Source organism: Nycticebus coucang, chromosome 13 (assembly GCF_027406575.1).
Source record: "Nycticebus coucang isolate mNycCou1 chromosome 13, mNycCou1.pri, whole genome shotgun sequence".
NCBI lineage: Eukaryota > Metazoa > Chordata > Mammalia > Primates > Lorisidae > Nycticebus > Nycticebus coucang.
In genome coordinates, this window is record NC_069792.1 from 67,224,718 (window position 1) to 67,247,959 (window position 23,242).

The 23,242-nt window shown below is 38.6% G+C and overlaps 1 protein-coding gene across 2 annotated transcripts in view; it reads right to left on the reverse strand.

The window, feature by feature from the left end:
* LRP12 (LDL receptor related protein 12) overlaps nt 1-19,573 on the reverse strand; it is a 74,028-nt gene extending 54,455 nt beyond the window's left edge. For both annotated transcript variants that reach the window (XM_053559395.1, XM_053559394.1), the window contains exon 1: nt 19,144-19,573. In XM_053559395.1, the coding sequence (XP_053415370.1) occupies nt 19,144-19,222 (79 nt within the window). In that variant the 5' untranslated portion in view covers nt 19,223-19,573. The remainder of the gene's footprint in view (nt 1-19,143) is intronic.
* Nucleotides 19,574-23,242: the final 3,669 nt, after the last annotated feature.

The window sequence follows — 23,242 nt, forward strand, 5'->3', positions numbered from 1 at the left end:
AGAACTCTGAGAAATAAACTGTTGTTTATAAGCTACCTAGTTTATGACACATTCTTGTAGCAGCTCAAATGGATTTAGACACATGTATAAAACATGCACACAATATCAACAATGATAACAATGTTGTCTGACTCATGGTAACTATGAATACTATGTAATACTATGAATACTATGTAACTGTTTGCTATTATTACAAGAATGAGTTTACACATCATCTCCTCCTTGCCTCCTGCTACTTCAAACATATTATAAAGCTTGCTATTCAAACGTTGTATTGTACTGTGACTACTTCAAAATATCTCTATAATTTTGACGGTCAAGGTATATTTTTTAAAAAGTGCTCTAGATGACATTCCAGAAATAATACTTTTTAAGAAAAGTATAACAATGAGAAGTCAATATAGATCACATACACCACAGGAGTTTCCAACCTCTTATAACAATGTTTCTCACATTTGCATATAAAATAAATCACAGAGAATCTTGTTAAACTGGAGGTTCCAATTAAGCATCTGGAGCTGGGATTGAGATTCGCATTTCTAACAACCTCCACAAGCTAATTCCACAAGAGGCCTGAATACCAAGTATTTAGAGTTCATAAGTAAGTTTCTAGAAGTCCTGTATCTGGAACAGTGGTTTTCAACCTTCGTAATGCTGCGGCCCTTTAATATAGTTCCTGTGGGTCTCGACCCACAGGTTGAGAACCACTGATCTAGAATATTCTATACAAAATTTTTTGTGGAGGTGCATTACTTCCAAGGAAAAGACCTATAGTTCTTACCATATTCTCAGGGATGAGGATGAGAGTAGGGAGTAGGACAGGGAGGGAATTCTTGGAGAAGGTGACAAATTAGACATAAATCAGCTCCCACAGCTAACTGATAAAGCAAAACTGTCATTATAAAAAAAAATTTGTTAAAAAAATATTTGTAAATAGACATAGACAAATTATAACTTGGAAGACTAACAAATCTTTTTTTTTTTTTTTTTGTAGAGACAGAGTCTCACTGTACCGCCCTCGGGTAGAGTGCCGTGGCATCACACGGCTCACAGCAACCTCTAACTCTTGGGCTTACGCGATTCTCTTGCCTCAGCCTCCCGAGCAGCTGGGACTACAGGCGCCCGCCACAACGCCTGGCTATTTTTTTTTGTTGTTGCAGTTTGTCCGGGGCTGGGTTTGAACCCGCCACCCCCGGCATATGGGGCCGGCGCCCTACTCACTGAGCCACAGGCGCCGCCCAGACTAACAAATCTTTACAGAATAAATTTATAGAATAAAAAGATAAGAATATAAAAGCCTAAGAGAAAAAAAAAGGCAGGGTATCTAATATTCGCTTCATAAAAGTTTTAATAAGAGGAAATTTATAGGATAAGAGGAATATATATGCACGTACATATATATATTATTGATATTGCCCCTTCAACCATTTGAGGACCCAGTTAGAAGGTGCTGTCTGTGAACCAAAAAGGAGCTTTCACCAGACAATGAAATCAATAATATATATGTACGTGCATATATATTCCTAGATACAGGTATTACAGAAAAATAGTATGTTCAGATGAAATGGCCCTCCAAATAGCAAACAATAATAATGACTGGAAATACATACATAGACAAATACTAGTGAGAACTGTAAACTCCAAATGAAAAAGTAATTTGCAAGCTTTTAAAAGATGAAAGTATGAAAACAAAAAGGTAACTTAAAAGTTACATGATGATAAAGGAACATACACAGAATTCTGAAAGAAATTATTGGAGTCTGGAAAGCCTAACTATTATTCAAGTGTGAGGACACAGTAAAGAAATATTTTCAGATGATATCCATACAACCCATACACATATCCTGGTAGACGAAGGGGGGGAGAGAGAACATATAATTCAAGAATGTAGTTCAGCAAAATAAAATTTTATCATATTAAAGATTTCAAGCAAATTGACGTAGGACAAAAAATCAACAGAGAGGGAGAGAAAGAAGAAAATGTAAGGAGTCAAAATAATTATTGAGAATGGAATGCAAACTATAATGCAATGGGTTTTGGTAAGTACTTTAACACCTTTTTTTTTTTTTTTTGCTTTATAGCATAAAATTTCAAATGTGAATAAAAGAGAAAGGATAGTTTAATAGGTTCTCAAGTATCACCCTCCCACTTCCAGCTTCAATGACAATAAAAGGCTTATGACAATCATTTTAAAGGTGATTACAAATAAAAACAAGGATGTCTACTCTGACCACTTCTACTAAACATTGTACTGGAGCTTTTTGTCTGGGAAATTTGGTAAGGAAAAAAACCAAAACATTTCAATTGGGAGGGAAGAAGCAAAACTACCTCTGTTTGCGGATAAGACCTTGTACATGTAATTAAAATATCCTAAGATACTTGTAAAAACAAAAACTTAGAGATAAAATAAGTTCAGTAAGATCATAGGCTACAAGAAAAAAAAATGTATTCACTGTGCTAACAACAAAAATATGAAAATCGAATTAAGAAAAAAAGTCCATTTACAATTGCATAAAAGGGAATGAAGCATAATTAAATTTAACAAAAGAAATGCAAAACTCTGAAATTACAAAAAGTTATTGACAGAAATTTAAAGACCTACATGAATGGAGAGACACCCCATATCTATGGACCAGAAAGATTAAAATTGGTAAGAGCAATCATTTTCAAATTGCTGTACAGACTTAATGCAATGCCTAACAAAATTCCAGCTCCCTCCCCACTTATGGATAAGCTAATCCTAAAATTCATATGGATTCAAGGAGGCCAGAAGAGCCAAACAATCTTGAAAAAGGAGAACAAATTGTAGTTCTCACACTTCCTAATCTCAAAATCTACAAAGCTATAGTAATGAAGACAGTGTGACACAGATCAGTAAAATAAAATGGAGAGTTGAGAAGTAAACTCTCACGATTTCAGTCAACTGATTTTCAACAAGGGTGAAAGGAAAATTAAATGGGAAAGAGAGAAATCTTTTCATCAAATAATGCTGGGACAATAGACAGTCACATGGAAAAGAATGAATTTGACCCCTACCTCACATCATATACAAAAACAGGTCAAAATGGATCAGAGATCTAAATGTAAGAGCTAAACTACAAAACTCTTACAAAAGAAAAAGTAGGAGTAAACCTTCATGATCTTAGATTAGGAAATAAATTTCTAGATATGACACCAAAAGCATAAGCAACAAAAGAAAAAATAGGTAAATTGGACTGCCTCAAAAGTGAAAGCACTTGTGTCTCAAAGAATGCTATTAAGAAAGTGAAAAGACAAACTAAAGAATAGGATAAGATATTTGCAAATCATGTATCAAATAAAGGAGTTGATAGCCACACTGTGTTAAGAACTCTAACAATAACAAAAAGACAAATAATCTAACCAATTAAGAATTGAGCAAAGGATTTATATAGACATTTCTCCAAAGAATAAAAACAAAAAGCCAATAAACACATATGAACCTCAACATCATTACTCCTTAAGGAAAGGCAAACAAAACCACGAGAAGCCATTTCACACATTATGATGGCTATAATCAAAAAGACAGACAATAAAGTGTGGGCAAGGGTGTGCAGAAACCGCAACCCTCACACATTGCTAGGGGAACCGTAAAATAGTACTGTCACTTGGAAATCAGTTAGGAGTTCCTAAAGGGTAAATGCAGAGTTATCTTAAGAGTCAGCAATTCTACTCCTATAACAGAACAGAAAATATATGTCCAAACAAAAACTTGGACATAAATGTCCATAGCAGCAGCATTTATAATAGCAAAAAGTGAAGACTACTCAAATGTCTATCAACTAATGGACAAACAAAATGTGGTATACCTATACAATGGAATATTACCTAGCCAATATCAAACAAGTATTGATTCTTGTTACTGTATAATTTCACTTACATGAAATGTCCAGAATTGGCAGATTCATAGTGACAGAAAGTTGATTTGTGGTTGCCAGAGACCAAAGGGAAGGAAGAATGAGTTAGTGATTGTTAATGGTTATAGGATTTCCTTTTAGGCTAATACCAACATTCTGGAACTAGAGAGGTGTGATGGTTGCATAATTCTTAAAATATTAAAAACAACTGAATTATACACATTAAAAGGTTGAAGTTCATTATACGAAATTGTTATTTTTTTTTAAAAAAGCATAATATAACATGACTAAGTGGTTTATCCTGAGAAAGAAAGGCTAAATATCTAAAAAAATCAATCAATGTAACTCATTATACTAACAGTCTAAAAGAAAAAATCAAGTAACAGTAGGTCCAGAATAAGCATTTTTCAAAATATAATATCCACTCATGATAAAACTCTCACTGAACCTATAAAAAAACTTCCTCAACTTGATAAAAGGCATCTACAAAACCCTATAGGCAATATAGTTAATGGTGGAAATGGAATTCTTTCCTCCCATGATGGAAAACAAAGGAAGCCTTTCTCACCACTCTTCTTCAACGAACTACTAAAAGTCCTAGCCAATAAATAAGGAAAAAAAAAAAAAAAAAAAAAAAACACCCACAAACAAAATAAAAGGCACATAGTTTGGAAAGACAAAAATAACACTGTTCGTATTTACAGAGATGACAGAGTTATGTAGAAAACTAGAAGAAAGTCTACACAAATACTCTGGGAACTAATAAGTGAAGTTTAGTTAGGTTGCAAAATACAAAATCAACACACAAACGTCAATCCATTTCATACATCCAAGCAAAGAACAATTAAAAACCAAAATTTTACAGTAATACTTTCAGTAGTTATCCCAAATGAAATACATACAAATCTAACAAAATATATATAGGATCTATGTGTTGAAAACTAAAAACACAAACAAAAGAAATCAAAGGCCCAAATAAATGGAGAAACCCTATATTCTTGAATTAGAAAACTCAACATAGAAAAGATATCAATTCTTCCCAAAGTGATCCATAAATTTAGCATAATGCCAATCAAAATCCCAGCAGGATATTTTATTTTATTTTATTGTTTGAGACAGAGTCTCACTCTGTCGCCCAAGGTAGAGTGAGGTGGCATCATACATAGCTCACAGCAACCTCAAATTCCTGGGCTCCAGCAACCCTCTTGCCTCAGCCTCTCAAGTAGCTGGGACTATAGCACCCACCCTCAGGCCTGGCTAGTTTTTCTATTTTTAGTAGAGATGGGATCTCTCTCTTGCTCAGGCTAGTCTGGAACTTCTGAGCTCAAGCAATCCACCTGCCTCAGCCTCCCAGAGTGCTAGGATTACAGGTATGAGCTATTGTGCTTGGCCCAGCAGGATACTTTATAGATAAAGAATGACAAACTGATTTTAAAATTTATATTAGAGAAAAGGAATTAGAGCAATTAAGACAATTTTGACAGAGATTGAAGGTATTACTTTATTCAGCATTAAGACTATTTACAGTAATCAAGACAATATGGTAATGGCAAAGTGACACACACAGAACAGAACAGAATAGAGTCCAGAAATAGACTCATACAAATATAGCTACTTGATCTTTGACAAAGATGCAAAGACAGCTCAATGGAGAAAGGAAAATCTTTTACAAATTGGTATTTGGCTACTCATATGCAAAATGGAGAATTTTCTTCAACCACCCAGCCTATAAAACAACAAATCAAAGTAAATCTTAGATCTTAATGTACAACATAAAACTCTAAAACTTTTAGGAAAAAAAAAAATCTTTGTGCTGTGGGGTTAGGTGAATAATTTTTGGAAATGATACCAAAAATCCAATTCCTAAAATAAAGAAATGATAAGTTGAACCCGTCAAATTTAAAAACTTTTGCTTTGCCAAAGGCACTGTCTAGAAAATGTAAAGACAAGCTACAGATTCAGAGAGAGAAAAAAAATGTATAAGAACTCTGAAAACTTAACAGTAAAAAACCAATCCAATTAAAAATGGGTAACAGACTGAAACGCTTCATACAAGATGGCAAAAAGTATATGAAAAGATGTTCAACAGCATTAACCATTAAAAATTGCAAATTTAAATCAAACAGTCTACCACTACATGCCATTGAGAATGACAAAAATAAAAATATTGACAATACCAAATCCTGGAGAAAGTGCATACTACTAGTATTTATCCTAAAGAAATACAAACTTATATCCACATAAAAACTTGTACACGAATGTTTATAGAAGCCTTATTTGTAATAACCCCAAATTGAAAACAACTCTAATGTTCAACAGATGAAATGATAAAACTGTGGTACATCTATACAATGGCAAGAAATAAAACTACTGATACATGCAAGAATGTGGATGAATCTCAAAGACATCATGCTGAGTAAAAAGCAGTTTTACTCAAATGGTTCCATTTTACATCACATTCTTAAAAAGACAAAACTATGGTCATAAACACCACTGTGATTATCAAGAATTATGGTAGGCTGAGGGTGGGTGTAACGAATAGCAAAAAGGGCGTTTTCTGGGGTGACAGGACTGTTCTGTATTCTGATTTTGGTGGTAGCTACGTGAATGTGCACATACGTTAATATTCACATAATTTTACACCAAAAGGTATAAAAGGAAAAAGAGTCAATTTTATTGTATTTGAAAAATAAAATTTTAAATGTAAACAAACTAAGCAAACACATTAAAACCTAGAAAAACAACAAAAGAAACAACAGAATTAAATTAAAAGAGATTAATAAAATGGAAATCAAGGAAATCAGCACATCATAAAACCAAGAACTGGTTCTCTGAAAAGAACACCTAAAATAGAGAAGCCTGTGACAAGTCTGCTCAAGAAATGAATGACAGACAAATGGACAGACAGATGTGTATTAGGAATGACTATGCGGATATAATCACAGATGTAGAAAATACTTTTAAGAGAATATTATTTATAATTGTTAAGCAAATGTGAAAATACAGATGAAATAACATTCTAGGAAATATAAATTAATGTAAAGTATCAAAACTGAGTTAAAGAGGAAGAAATTAAAAAGATAATTGAAGTTATTTCCTCAAAGATATACTGTATTTTGCTGTGTGTGATGCATACTTTTTTGCTCAAATTTCTGAGGGAAAAATAAGGATACGCATTATAAATGTGTAGTACTAATTCTGTATCTATATAAATATTTTTAATTATTTATTTATACTTTTCCATTAAAAATGTAACTCCAGAAAGCAGTAACAATATCCGTAGGCAAAATAATACCCTGGAATACAGTAATCTCACCCCTCATCACTGGGCAGGCACCACAGCTTCAGGAGCCTTCAATCCACTCAGCGGATCATGCCAGACACCATTACCACCATCATCTTGGAAATGGGTACAGCACTGATGGCAACTGACAGTTAGCATTGGGACCTTGGGGTGAAAGGAGGGCAGAAGTGGCACCCGCTTCTCTTGTGAAGAGGTGCAAAGTATGAACCAGTGGCTATAGAGAAGCTGGTAGTGAGCCCAGGTGGTAAATGAGAGTGGTCCAGATGACATGAGTGCTCAACATCCCCCAACTGTCCCCTCCCAGCCCACATCCTCTCATTTCCTATTCCCACCCATCCTGTTGGTGGGCATGTGGCCATGGCTTCCACTGAGAACTATGGTGGGCTTATTTCCCAGGAAGCAGGTGTAAGGGGCCAGGGCTGGCTCTGCCTGTGCTGGGCTGCTGACAGTAGATCACTGCCCTTTCTGGGCTGCTTCATCTCTTATGCAGCTGGCCCCATTCTGAGAACATTGTACTGAGGAGAAAGATCCCTGAAATGGGGTTTGGAGACCTGCGTTTTGAGACCCACTTTTACTACCCCGTTTCCCGAAAATAAGACATCCTCCGAAAATAAGACCTACTTACAGGAAAGATAAGACATCCCCTGAAAATAAGACCTAGCGTATCTTTGGGAGCACACCTCGGGGAAACAGGGTAGTAGGCCACAGTTGTGACCCTGGGCCTCAGTTCCTATGAGGTTTCTGCCTGAGAGGGTACCTGGCAGTGAAGTATGAAAGCTCAGTGGTACCTGTGACCACAGATTGTAATTTAGAGCATATGACTTGTCCAAACCCCCAAGGTATTGAGTTGGTATAGTTGCCCAGTTTTGCCAGTAGAAAGAATCATTTAAGATGCTTGTTAACAAAAAGGATGATCAGGTCTTTCTCCTGGAGAGATGGTTCAGTATATTTGGGTGTGGTTCGGAAGTCTCATTTTAACTAGTCCCCTTGGTAATTTGTAGTGTTTGCAATTTTGGGAGATGCTGGTGTCATTCATTCTTAGTGCCATGGTCTGGATGGCTCAAGGACATCACCGTCTAGTCACTAAACAGAAATGTAAACGCAGAAACTTTACTGGGGGATCATTAGGGAAGGCTTCCTCCTCAGCACAGTGTCCCAGGGGCCTCAGAATGGGACCAGCTGCATGAGAGATGAGGCTGCCTGGAAAAGGCGGGGATCTACCACCAGGAGGCCAGGCAGGAAGGGTCAGCCCTGGCCCCTAGCACAAGCTTCCTGGGAAATAAATACCCAGGGTTTTCAGCAGGGTGGCCTGTGGCAACATTCCTACCAATGGACATAGGAATAGGAAATGAGAGGATGTGGGGATGTGGGTGGGCCTGGAGGAGACAGTTGGGAGAGGTCAGGTTGTCTGGACAGGTGCTCAGGTTGTCTGGACTATTCTCACCTGCTGCCTGGACTCACTCCCAGCTTCTCTACAGCAGCTGGATCTGGGCCTCACGCCTCTCACAAGAGAAGGTGGTACCATAGCGTGGCCACTGCTGCCCTCCTTTAAATAATTAAAATGAAAGATATTTTTCCTGAAAGTTTGGACCAAAAATGTGGGTGTGCATTATACACAGGTGAATATTATACATGGCAAAATACATGTATATTTTTAGACAGTTCTAACAATAAAATTATAAAAAGAAGAAATAAATCACATGTTGTGTTTCTAATTATCTCTAACCCATCCACACATACCAATCAAATGAAACACTCATCCCCTTATTGTAACGTGATAGAAAAAAGTAATGGGAGTTGCATCCAATGTAAATTTGATTTATGCAATTTTTTCTATACTCATTTGTATTTTTCATATAGCCATTAAACCACAGTGATCTACTCCAGTAGGACCAATGGTAACAGTTCTCCTTCATCTCCTACCCTTTGTATCTGGGTGAATACTCTTATGTATAGGTGATCATGTTAGTAATATGGCTAGGTCATGGCTTTTACACATTACCGAAGATACATTTTGACTAACTCTACAGCTGTTATAATATTTGTTGAGCAAACTAGTTTGGCCTTAAAGAGTCATCTTCAACAAAGTGGATGTACCCCAGTGACAGAAAACAAGAGTCCTACCCCTTGACTTGACCTTAACCCTCACCTAGAAGCTTCATTTTACTCCCCACAGCTCCTGTCTTCAGATGTGAGTTACACTACTCAGAGGACCAAAACAATTCCACTAAGGGATCTAATTGGCTTCTACCCTAAGGTCCTTTCCTAAGAAGAGATCTATTTCTTATAGGCTCACTTCTATTATCCTGCTTAGTTTAACCACACTACCTACAGTTCATAAGTAAACATCTCTCTTTTGCTAATCTCAGAAAGCAAAATGATCCTAACTGGACCGCTAAAAACCTTTTATACTGCTCTTGAACACTGACGTCAACAGAGCATCACAAGATTACAAGTGCATCTAAAAGAAGGGATTAACAGATATGAAAGTTATCCAGGAGAGGGGACCTTAGGTTGCAGGAGAGAAAGAAAGAAAAGGGATAGAGGGAGGAACAACTGACTAATCTCATAAACACAAATGCAAAGTCCAAAAACTAGCAGTAAATGTATTCCAGCAGATTAAAATATCATTAACAACTTGGTATTGCTTATTTATGAATGTCACAGTTTAATATTAGGAATCACATAATTATTCCACTTATGGATAAATTACATCATTTATTCAACAAGTATTATTTGGCTAAGTATGTTTTAATTACATAACTCAGGCCTCATAATAACTTGCAAAAATGTAAAAAATAATGTCACTCTTCTCACTAAATCATTTTTTGTTTTAGAAAATATAATTATTTGTCATTTTACACATTTTTAATGTAGGTTATTTATGGCAACAGGTAGTGGGCTTCTTACTATCATTTTATAAACGCATGTTAAATTTAATAATTTCTCAATTTTAATTTCTAATACTATTCAAAATCACATATATCTCCTATATAAAAACCATTCTTTGAATTCCTCAATTAATGTAGAGTTGGACACTAAAAAGTTTGAGAACTGCTGCTGAATAGAATTCTCTTATATGAACTTATTATAATTCATTCATCTCTTCTACGACTGATGGACACATGGATTATTTCTATTCTGGGACTATAACAAATAAGGATGCTATAAATATTCTTGTACATGTCTTTTGGTATATAATATGTAGCCACCTCTGCTGAGTTCATATCTAGGAGTAGAACTGCTGGGCCACAGGGCGTTTCACCTTTAATAGACACTGTTTCCTAAAGTGGCTGCTGAAAATTTGAAATGTGGTTTGACATGTGATGAAACTGAGATGGGCTTAGTATAAAATTTACACTGGATTTTGAAGAACTAGTATGAAAAATATAAAATAGAAGATCTCATCAAAAATTATGTTCTAGTGATTACATGTTGGAATATTTTTTCAGATATATTAGATTAAATATATTAACTCTAATTTCACCTGTTTCTTCTTTTTTTTTTTTGAGACCGAGTCTCATTATGTCGCCCTCGATAGAGTGCCATGGCATCACAGCCCACAGCAACCTCAAACTCTTGGGCTTAAGCAATTCTCTTGCCTCAGCCTGCCAAATAGCTAGGACTACAGGCGCCCACCATGACACCAGCTATTTTTTTTTGTTGTTGTTGTAGTTGTCATTGTTGTTTCGCAGACTTGGGCCAGGTTTGAACCCGCCAGCCGCAGTGTATGTGGCCGGTGCCCTAGACACTGAGCTACAGGCACCAAGGCAAGGGGCACCCAGTTTTAAGAGACCAAGAAAGACTCTCTTAAAGAGTTCATATCTATAAGTAGAACTGCGGGCCACAGGGCATGTTTCAACTTTAGTAGACACCGTTTCCCAAAGTGCCTCCTTAAGGAGGCAGCATCTAAAGCAGCAGTTCTCAACCTGTGGGTGGCGACCCACAGGAACTATATTAAAGGGCCGCGGCGTTAGGAAGGTTGAGAACCACTGAAAGGAAAGCCAAAGATCAAGCTAGAGTTAACCTTATGAAGAAAGCAGTGGAGGAAGAAAGACAAAGTTGGGCAGAGGAAACAGTGTGCACTGGAATAATTACATTTACGTGATTCCTAATATTAAACTATGGCATTCATAAATAAGCCAGGAAACACACCTAAAAAAGTGTTCAGTATGGCAGAAACAAGCTATAGGGGAAAGAAAGGGCAGCAGTGAAAGGAAATGACAAGAGACAAGGCAGAAAGGTAAAAAATAGTTCGTGAAGGCTCCAGCTAGTTATATTTGTATTTTTAAGAATACAGAGCTACAGTTGGATTTTAAACAAGAAAGTTACACGATCAGATTTGTACTTTAGTAAAAAGCGAGATTTATTTCATCTGAAGAGAAATAAGAATATCAAATCTGTACTTTGGAAAAGTTACTGTGGCTGCTGCTATGCATATGGGATTGAATAGGGACAAAACCAGAGCCAAGACGAGGTGGGAGCTGTTACACAGATGTGGAGAAAAAATAACGGGCTTCTCCTTGAAAAGAACAGCAGTAGAGAGGCAGGGACCTTACGCAAGATTACTACTCACAAGCTTCAGTCTCTTCTAATAATATCCATCTCATATAGAGTTATTTTGAGGATTTATCACAGCATTTAGTAAAAGTGTTCCACATTCTACTAGTGAAAGGTTTTAGTGTGATTAGAACAAGCAATTATATGGGCGGTGCCTATGGCTCAGTTGGTAAGGCACCGGCCCCATATACCGAGGGTGGTGGGTTCAAACCCGGCCCCCGGCTGAACTGCAACCAAAAAATAGCCGGGCGTTGTGGCAGGCGCCTGTAGTCCCAGCTACTCGGGAGGCTGAGGCAGGAGAATCGCCTAAGCTCAGGAGTTGGAGGTTGCTGTGAGCTGTGTGAGGCCACGGCACTCTACCAAGGGCCATAGAGTGAGACTCTGTCTCTACAAAAAAAAAAAAAAAAAAAAAAAAAAAAAAAAAAGAACAAGCAATTATAATTTCAAGAAACTAAATTCTATCTCAGAATACACCAAATAAAAAGGTTAATTTTGTATTTTCTTCAACATACATAAAATCTAAAACACACTTTAACTATTAATAAAATTAAGTCAGATATTTATATTTGAAAAGTTAAATTCCAAATCCTAAACACCTTCCTGTGCTACACTTAATACTAATATTAAAAGATTATCACCATTTTTGATTTCTCTATAAACTGAAATGTAAGTAAATTAAAGGTAGGTATCAAGATAGTATCATTCAGTGATAAGAACACGAGCATAAAACAATTTCATATTTTTGCCAAACTGATTCTAGCAGGATAGAGAGTTATAAAATATTTAAGAGGAAAACTACAGAGAATTGTTCTGGTAGTTTTACTTTGAAGTTTTGGAATCTACTAGAGTTATTTCTGTAAAAAAGCTACACAATTGAGAAAAAGGGGTAAAAGCTCAATTTTTTCCAACTATGTTCTAAAATTCACTAACCTTTCAATCTATTCTTCACTCTTCCAAAGACAAAGCAATCTTTATTGATCACTTAACTTGGGGAAATAGGTATAAAGTCTACCTTTTGTCTACCCTTTGCTTCTTGCCTAAAATATTCTCAAAACTGTTGAAAGTTACATTCTGTACTTATTTCACTGACAAAATGACTATCCTTGGAACTGATCTTCTTTTTTCCCTTTACAAGTTCTTGTCCATTCTTGTTGGTGCTTATCACGTTATATAACTATTCACCACATTATCCCTTCTTGCACTGTGTATTCTGACCCTTCTCTATTCTAGACTAAGTAACAGAAAATTAACTTTCTAAGGGTCCAAATTACTGAAACTGAGGGAACAGAAATCACTCTCAACTTATTCCTCCTTTTCAATGATGATCTCATGTCATATTACTTTGAGAAAATAGGAACAATCAGATTTCATCTCCTTCCTATCCCATACCTACAGACCTAAACACCATTATTTTCCTCTTTCCCTCCTATGACGAGAGGAAGTACACCTTTTTTGCCCTCCACCTTACACCTAGATTGTGTTCTTCTATCTCCACTTCTACTAAGGTGGTCCAACCTGCCCTGGCTCTCACCTGATTATCCCATTGCTGCTCTTGACCAATTCATGACAATAATCAACATAGTGGCAAAAGCGAAGGTTTCAAAACATAAATCACACTGTATCACTTAAACACCTTCAATAGATACACTTATAATAAAACCCAAACTGTTTACCATAAATTCTTTTTCTCAAGATATTGCTTTATTAAAAAGTTTCATTGATCTCTTGTGAAATGAGAAACACAAGACAATATAGTAAATCTGCAATATAGTTGTATGTGTTAAAATTTAAAAGGCCTTCCTTTACACTGAAATATTTGCCTTTCCTATTTTAGGCATTAAAATATCCTTTTTGTATTAAATAACCATAAATTCTAAAGCCCTGAATTCCTACATATCACTTTAACCTCACCTTTTTTGCTCTCCCCTATGACCACTATGCTGATTTCACAGATACATTTATTTATCTGCAACACACCAGCTATCAATATTTCATATCATCTCTTTCCCAATTCTAGGCCTTTCATGTGTTGCTGTTCCCAGCTGTAACACAATTATTTATCCATTAGGTCTTATAAAATGTCCCTCCTCAAAGAAGTGTTCTCCTAATTATTCACTATCTCTCCCTCTTGTTTGTTTCTGTTAGAGCACAATACAATTTATTCACTAGACTTTAAGCTTCAGAAGGGCAGGAACTGTCCATAAAGTTGTATAAAACAGTGACAGAATAACAAGTGCTCAACAAATCTTTGATAATGAACTAATAAGTGAAAAAACAGGATTAGTCATGTAATCATGACTGTGCTATTTCCCAGTGGTTTGATAAGTCACAACATCTCTGAGCTTTAATTTTCTCTTTCATTAAAAAAAATATTTTATAGGACTGCTAAATTGGACCTACTAAAGAATAATGAACAAAGATCAAATAAATTCTATAAACTTATTTAATAAATCTTAGTTTCTTTCCCTTCTTGAGCATTCCCTAAGTCAGTAAAGAAACGAAATATCTTATTTGAATCTACTTAAAAAGAAGAGACTCTGATGACATGTACCTGAACAGATACATAAGTAACTTATATTCGCAGAATCTAATCCTAAATTTTGAAAAATGGGAATAAGTAGTACACATCTATTGCCCACCTCTCTCAAAAAGGAGAGGGCAGATAGTGAGGAGAAAAGGGGAAACAAAAAGGAAAGGTAACCTTAGAAATTAGAGATCAGCAATTCAGTTACAATTCCTAAATTTAGAACAACCTTCCTTTACCTGTAAGGACTCTACAGCAAGAATAGAATTAATACCATTCTACAATTTTAAAAGTAAAACATTTTCTATGTACTTAGATCTATAGAAATCTCATCCATATTTAATATATTTTTTGCTTAACTTTCATTCTTTGAATTGTAATATCACCAGTAAAATACAAAAAAAAAAAAAAAAACCCAAAAAACAAAAAATTAACATCTCGATCAGAAACACAAAAGGGCTCCTTGTTGCCTTTTTTAAAATAACCTTTACATTATTTAACCACAAATGTAAATCTTAACAAATCTTAATGTTTTCTTTAACTTCTGCTCACTTTTCAGCCTAACATCCCTTTTATGTTCTTCAAATGAGATTTTACTTTCTAGGAATCTTCTAAATCATTTACCATACATCATTCAAATTTCCTTCATACTTTTTCTAGAATATAGCTATTCTTTTAAAAGTCATTGTTTAATACTTTCTGACTGATAAAACCTAGAATTTTGTGGAATATAGTGCCTACCTTTTATATTCTCCCAAGGATACGGATATAATTTAGATTCTGAACTCAAGGAAGGGTTTGTGTTAAGGAATTAACTCACTTTGATTCAACATATTTTATGTAATCAAGCTTGACTTTTTCAGAAGTAGTTGGTATCAGGTTTAGAGGTTTTTTTTCCACGTTCCAGTTACTCCTACAATGTTTTAAAAAGTAAACTTCTAGTCTACCTTTAAACTGAAAATTTATAATGCTACTGAGTGTGCCATAAAATTCATGGAGAGAGATTCATCCATTAGACACATGCAAGAACATCTAGAACAGGACTGTGCACAGTGAAGACTCTTGACTGTAATAAGCTGAAAACCACTTTGAAAATGAGTTTTATCTCAAATCAGTCTTAACAGTTTAGGAAGAGTTAGTTCTTACTGCTACCAAACACTCTGGCAGCAAGTAACCAAATACTAACCATCTTCAGTTCTTCAAGACTATTATAAAATGATACACAAACACAACAAACATTTTAAATTATATTTAAAGCCTACATCTACATTGTGATTTTCAAACTAAGGGCTGTAATCTATTAGAGCAGTGGTTCTCAACCTTCCTAATGCTGCGAACCTTTAATACAGTTCCTGTGGGTCATAACCCACAGATTTTGAACCGCTGTATTACAGGGTCCAAAATTAATTTAATGACTCCAGATCAGCAAACAAAGAAAAGAAGGATAAGAGGGAAGAAAAATAAATAGAATAGAAAATGTGTGAGTGCACCACAGGTAGATAGGGTTATCATTTCAGGAACTTTGTTTTGTTCTTTATGTAGATAGTACCAAAGCAATGTGCATTTTAAGGGTGAGATTGAGAAAAAAAAAACAAAAACAAAAAAACACTGACCTGGAAGACAAATGGAAGTGGAAGAGATAAAGCTATCAGAATTACTAAGTTGTGGTCTGGGAGGTGAGCAAGACTAACAACTTGTATTAACTAGGAGACAGAGGTTTTGTAAACATCCATAAAACCAGACATTCCTAAGTGCTTCTCCTCTTCACAGTAGGCCTAGGGCAATGTCTAGCAAAGTTTGTGGTCACCACCACTAAAGTTCTCACCCCTTCAAACTTCCAAAGATGACAGAAAGCAACCTTTACTTTCTCCTAATTCTTAGGCACATTTAATACAGTTAAGATATAGCAGTCTCGGGCGGCGCCTGTGGCTCAGTCGGTAAGGCGCCGGCCCCATATACCAAGGGTGGCGGGTTCAAACCCGGCCCCGGCCAAACTGCAACCAAAAAAAAATAGCAGGGCGTTGTGGTGGGCGCCTGTAGTCCCAGCTACTCGGGAGGCTGAGGCAAGAGAACTCCTTAAGCCCAGGAGTTGGCAGTTGCTGTGAGCTGTGTGAGGCCACGGCACTCTACCGAGGGCCATAAAGTGAGACCCTGTCTCTACAAAAAAAAAAAAAAAAAGATATAGCAGTCTCTACAGGATAATTAGTGGTCCTTGAACAATTACTTCTAGAAAACATTAACTGTATTATGGAGCACAATTCAGAATTTCAAATAAGACTCTGTCATTCAGAAAAGTAACTTGGAACTCTACCAGTCATATATCATAGTCCACTAAAATGGTCATGTGAAGAGTACAAACACCAAAATAAAGATTTTTTTTTAAAAAGGTGTATCAAATATTTCAAAGGTTCAAAGCACACCTTGGAGCTGTTTAATTTTGCAGTTAATAGGTAAGAAAGACTCACTCTCTGAGGAATTAGTATTGGAATTCTCTAAATACTGACCAATGTGCTTCTCTACGTTAAGAGTGATTCTGAATATTCAGCTGCTTTCACAGAGCTTTCTGATTATTTTTGAAGACATTAAAAAAATACTATTTGACTGTGAAGGGCACAAGTTTCATAAATCACAGCTAGTACTGTTCTAAGAAGCTCAAGGGTGACAGCCATTTCTCAGGATTGATCCACTACACATTACAACCACCACATACTCATGTTACCCAAATTCCACTATTGTTAGAGAACCACATCCCTCTATACTATTGTTACAGCTTTTTTTCACTAATACAAACCCACATATGGTTACAAAGGCAGAATAGGACAAAAAAAAATGCAGCTATAAAGAGGATTTCCTCAGTTGCAAGATAAAGAGGTCCTTTAATCTCTACTGATGTAGTTTAATGTTCTGCCTGTCTCACTACCTTCTTTTTCTTATACTTTGAAACTTGTGGCATAATCACCTGCTAGTTTTATAATATGGGGCCATAGTGATGGAAAATGGAGTTCCAATCTTTGCTTACTAACAATTTATCACTGAACACAAACTCCAAAAAGATAAACTTTTCCTAAGCACCTACCAGAAATTCACTTTGTGTACAAGTACCAACGAAGAACGTACTAAGGCAAATTACAGGGTTCACAGCCTTTTATCCTTTGAGGCAAAAGATTTTAGATCCAACACTAATGACATAGGTTTTAACGAAAGAAGAGCCCATTTATCTACTTTGATCAGACATCACAGAAATTCAATTCTGATTAGAGGACAAAGGTGGACAATCCTAGTCACCCAAATTAGAGATGCTTCTCACTTTCTTTTCTCTTCTGGGCCATTACAACAAACCTAGAGCAGAATTATACCCTCCTTCAGGCTAGAAGAAACAACATAATAGCTTATTGATCTCTGGTGTAGACTCAAACCCACAAGTCATCAGGCAAGCAGGGATCACAGCCACTTGATGCAACTAACAATCAAAAGTCATACGCTGGGTTTCATGGTTGCAAACAAGCACACCATTGGCAAGTACCACATCAAGAAGGGACCAAACCACTCTTCCTCCCCCAAACAAAAATGATAATACACTAATCAGGTAAGGAAGCAACATATCCTGAATTACACAAAAGACTACTATTTCTTGGCTGTCGGTAAATGCCACTTTAAGTTCACTTAATTCTTCATTTAGTGACATTTCTCAGGTTTTAAAAACCACCAACACATTCAATTCCACAGATAAATGCTTTTGAAAGAGATAATACTTGCTGATGAATTACATGTTGCCTGAACTCCCGCCACCACCACCATTATACTGGTTGAATCAGTGCTTGTGGCAAATGACTTAGACTTTTTATAAGTAAAATTTACCGAAGAATGATAGCTTCTAATTATTTTCTCCCAGAGAAATCAAAGCAATACTCCGAAAAGGAAAGGTTAACTCAGTTCTCTGAAATATCTATTCAATGTGTCTAACTGATGAACTAAGAACAGTAAAGTCAGAAAAGGAACTCAATTCTCTCAAGAGATAACTGTTCTTTCCAATTAATTCCATTTAGTTCTTGTTCTGACCCCAACGCAATATAAAGCTTAGCCCTCATACACTGTCTTCAGCCTTCTCTTTACGTGAAACGAGTTATTTCTAACCTGCTCCATGGGCTCGAATGAAGCAATAGTGATGACCCCAGCTGACGACGATGGGTGAAATAACAACTGAACTAGGAGTCGCGGCAGACCCGTACGCCCTAGGAGGGAGAGACCGAGGTGGGGCTGGAAACTATTTTCTGGCCTTCTCCCGCGTGCTGCTCCTGGGGAACCAACAGGACTCTACCCGCCCGGAATCAACAGAGCTGGCCCCGAGGTGGAGGGGTGGGGGGAAAGCAGCGGGTGCTTCTCGGGGAGTGGGGTAGGGGAGGGATTGGTAGAGTGGGAATTTCACTGGGGCGAGAACTTCCTAACCCCAAAGGGTCGGGGGTGGCAGGACCGTCCCGGCAGCGGCGGGGACGATCCCCCTTCTTTCTCACACAGCCATACATCTTGGTGTGTGTGGATTGTACAAGGGGCTACAAGTCGTCGAGAAGCCGGCCTCCGGGGCCCTGGAGCCCAGCTGGGAAGTCCGCCCGCCAGCCCCTCGCTCCCTCAGGGGCCCTCCCGGCCGGGACCCCCCAGCTCCTCTCTAATACCCGGGGGTCCAGGGTGGACGAATACATGACAGCATCTCCGAGGAGGGACAGCACTTCTGCCGCATCCACCCCTAGCCAGGTCTTTGTCCCGCCAGCCGCCAGGGTCCCCCCCACGCCGGGTCTCCAGGGGAACCCCTGTCCTGGAGGCCTCGGGGCTCGGGTCGCCCCAGTTTTGTTCAGTCAGCGGGGCGCGTGGACGCGGACACTTACCGTACACCTCAGCGAGGAAAAGCCAGAGGAACGCAGACCTCCACCGCGGAGACTCTTTTGTGCTCCAGCGACGGGCCATAACCACGGCAGATGGAGGGAGAGAGATGGAGGAGGTGGAGGGGGAGGAGGAGCCGGGGCGAGACGCTGCCGCCGCCGCCGCCGCCGCCGCCAAGCCCCCGACTGCTCCCTGCGCTCTCCGCGGCGGCGGGAGGGGGAGGGCGGGGCCGCCACCCGCGCGCGCTCCCTCCCTCCGGCCCTCGCTCAGCCGCTCGCCGGGTCCCACCTCGGGCCGCGCGAGAGCCCCAAGCGGGCGGCCCTCCCGGGGCGAGGGCAGGCCGCGCGCGTACCGGCGCTGAGGCGACAGGGTGGCAAATGCAGCACTCTGACCTCCCGCCGCACAGGCTAGCCGGGGCCGCCACCCGCCAGACTGAGCGCGCGCTCATCCGTGCGATCGGCAATCCCCTGGCTCGCCTTCCTCGGTTCCAGCCCCGCGCTCCGCTGGACTTTCCCAGTCTCGGGGCCGATTTCCCTGAGACTGGGGCCCGAAGAGCAAGGCAGTGCCAATCGATGAGCGAGCGCGCGAACGCCGGCCGCTGGATTCCTGGGGGCTGGAGAGCGGAACCGGTGGAGAAGCTCGGTCGCAGTCCAAGGCCTCGGCGTTGGCCCCTGGGTGGAGTGAGGGCGAATTGGGCGGCTGTAGTTGGCTAGGAGTAGGGAAGAGTGGGTGGTTGGAGGATGAGAACTTGAGAGTTCTTTCCTCTACCGGAAGCCCACTTGCCTCCACTTGCCGACTTGAGGTCGGCACGGAACTCAGGGCGGCGGTGGGCACAAGTTCGTGTGGCTGACCCCGGCTGAAGGGCAGTCGCGGGGCCGGGTGGGCGCCCACGGTCAAGTTGCCCGGAATGAGTTGGGTAAGGTTGGAATGCGGAGCTCTTCCAGTCTGGCGTGGAAGCCGCGGGAGGTCGTTTGACATCTCCAGCGAGAGATGCAGGGTGCACCCGGCTAGGATGCTTAGGTTGAGTCGACCTTGGTGGTCGAGGAGAGGATGGAGTGATCATCCAGGACTCCCCAATGGACTTAAACCTCTTACCCCGCTCCCAACAAGTGTGACCCCGCCTTGCCTTAGTCCCCATAACACTGCTGAACACATCTGTAGTGACACTGGCACGTCAGACCTTCCGCCGTGTTTTGCACTTTAAAGTGCTTGTGTACAATGTCTTACCTCTGCTACTAGATTTATCGTTGACCTTTACTAGCACTTTCTAGGCTATTCATTGAAAACCTACAATGCGCTATGCTGTCCTGTTGGCATGGGTTCTCTCTTTTTAATTCCTAACAACTTTGCAAGATGTATATTATTGTCCACATTTTATAGAAAAGAAAACGGTATAGCAAGTAAATATTTTGAAATAGTTTTTCTTATTCCAAGGTAAAGACAGTTTCCCCTGTATCACAGCAAACTGTCTAGCACAATGATTAGTAAGGGATAAATATTATATTTGAAGGCATACATTTGGGGGAGTACATTAGGTTTCCCTCTAGGTATTCCAACACATAAAAGAAAAAAAATGTATTAACAAATACTATAAGTACCTAATAATTAACTAATCTTGTTTGTATCATCTGGAAAGAAAAGTAACTAGAACTCTAAAAATGTTTTCTTGGTTCGAGCACTCCGAGATGGGAGATCTCTTGAGCTCAGAGTTCAAGACCAGGCTGAGCAAGAGTGAGATATCCATCTCTATTAGAAATAGAAAAATTGGCTGGGCTTTGTGGGGCTGCCTGTAATCCCAGGCACTTGGCAGGCTGAGGTAGGAGGATCGCCTGAGCCCAGGAATTTAAAGTTGCTGTGAGCTAAGCTGATGCTATAGGTACTCTAGCCTGGGCAACAGAGTAAGACTCTGTGTCAAATAAATACAATAAAAATGTTTTCTATTCTCATTGGATAAAAAGAAGCAGCATCAGAATTCTTCACTAAACAACTTGCAGTTGTCTTTGCTAGGTTAAGGATTCTAAACGCCATTTATTTCTTGTGACCTCTTTCTATAAATTGCACTGCCATGACTGCTGTGTTGAGGACAGGCTACCAGCAAAGTGAGAAAATTGACTGGATCTGTCCATAGCATCCTCCTTTGTCTACTTTTAATACTATTCAAAGAGCCCTATCCCCAACACACGACACACATGCCCTCAGCAGTCACAGACTATCACACCCTTCCTACGCCTACAGTTGCTTGTCCACCTAGATTTTTCTTCTCAGGCTTACCTGGTTCTCAAACTTTTGGGTATCTAGACCCTTTAACACTTAAAAATGTGGTGAGGACTCCAAAGAGCTTTTGCTTATGTGAGTCATATCTACATATATTTACCACGTAGAAATTAAAATAAAATTGTAAAATATTTGTAAATTCATTTTAAATTAAAAAGATATAAATTTACATAACTCTACTTTCCAGAACAAAAAATTTAGTGAGAAGAATGGTATTGTTTTCAATCTTGGTAAATCTCCCTAATGTCTGGCTTAATAGAAGACAGCTGGATTCTCATAACTGCTTCTGCATCCAATATGTTGCAATATGTTGTTTTGGTTGAATTATGTGAAGAAAATCCAGACTCACACAGATATATAAATTGGCAAAGGAAGGACCTCATGTACCTTCCTGAAATAGTCTCAGCAACACACTCACCAAATAAAATTTTGAGAACTGTTGATCTAGGTGTCTTTTATTTATTTATTTATTTATTTTTTGATCTAGGTGTCTTAATGCCTTCAAAGCCTAAATATTTTGTTTCTCATTAGAAAGGATCTAACAGGTATTCACTGTTCACTAATGAAGGATATTTATGTTTTATGAGGGGACATTTTTATTTATACAAAAAATTCTAATTGGATATCAGACATTGGTAAGCAACACAGCGCAGAATAGAACTCAATGGTAGTTAACCCTTTTTGTTACCTAATCTACCTAGTTGGCTATTTAGGCTAATCAATCAAATAGCTCATACGTGAGAAAGCACTTTGAAATCCATAAAAACAAAACCTACAGCTATAAAGTGGTTAGTATTGGTAACATTTCCATTACGGTTGGACTATTTCTTTTTTTTTTTTGTAGAGACAGAGTCTCACTTTATGGCCCTCGGTAGAGTGCCATGGCATCACAAGCTCACAGCAACCTCCAACTCCTGGGCTTAAGCGATTCTCTTGCCTCAGCCTCCCAAGTAGCTGGGACTACAGGCGCCCACCACAACGCCCAGACATTTTTTGGTTGCAGTTCAGCCAGGGCTGGGTTTGAACCCGCCACCCTCGGTACATGGGGCCGGTGCCTTACCAACTGAGCCACAGTCTGGTTGGTCAGTGTTCTAATCTACACTTTATAAAACATAAATTATGCCCCTGAGACCCATGTGATTCTTAATCTTAAAAGATCCATAGATGGGCTTCAAAGGGTCCCCTAGATCCATAGATGGGCTTCAAAGGGTCTCATAAGCCTTCAAAACTGTGAAAGTTTTGTTGTCATGTGTTTTTGTAGGGAGAAGATTTGTTATTTTAAGCAGATTCCTTTGTGTGTATGTTTGTTACTTTTTAAGATGATTTCAGATTAATAGGAGTGCACAAATGTTTACAACTCTAAGGTAAAGTTCAAGTGGTAGTTGAGTCTTTTTCTTAAGAGATTGTGTCAACCATATTTTTTTTTAAGTTTAAAAATACTTGAATGTGGCAGCCATTTGTTGCTTCTTAATCCTTTTCCAAGAGGTTCTGGAACTTCTCAAGTAGATGTAATTGGGAGTTGAGAAGTACGTGGACTGCTTCTTTTTCCCTAGATATATTTTAAAAGGGCCGTAATCTTCCACTTTATGGAAACATGCCCTTAAATAATAAATCCTTTTGTGAGGTTTTAAACTTTTCTTCTTTGTTTGGTTATCACATATGATAGTTTAATTTTTACTCTTGTCATCAATAAAATTTGTTCCATTCCATTGTTAACACTGTTAGGTTGGAAAGAGAATTTAAGTTTACTCTGAGCATCATCTTTTATTAAAAGAAAATTGATGATAGTGGGTTACTTGGCATGCTTCCAAACAAATCTTGTGCCTTCCC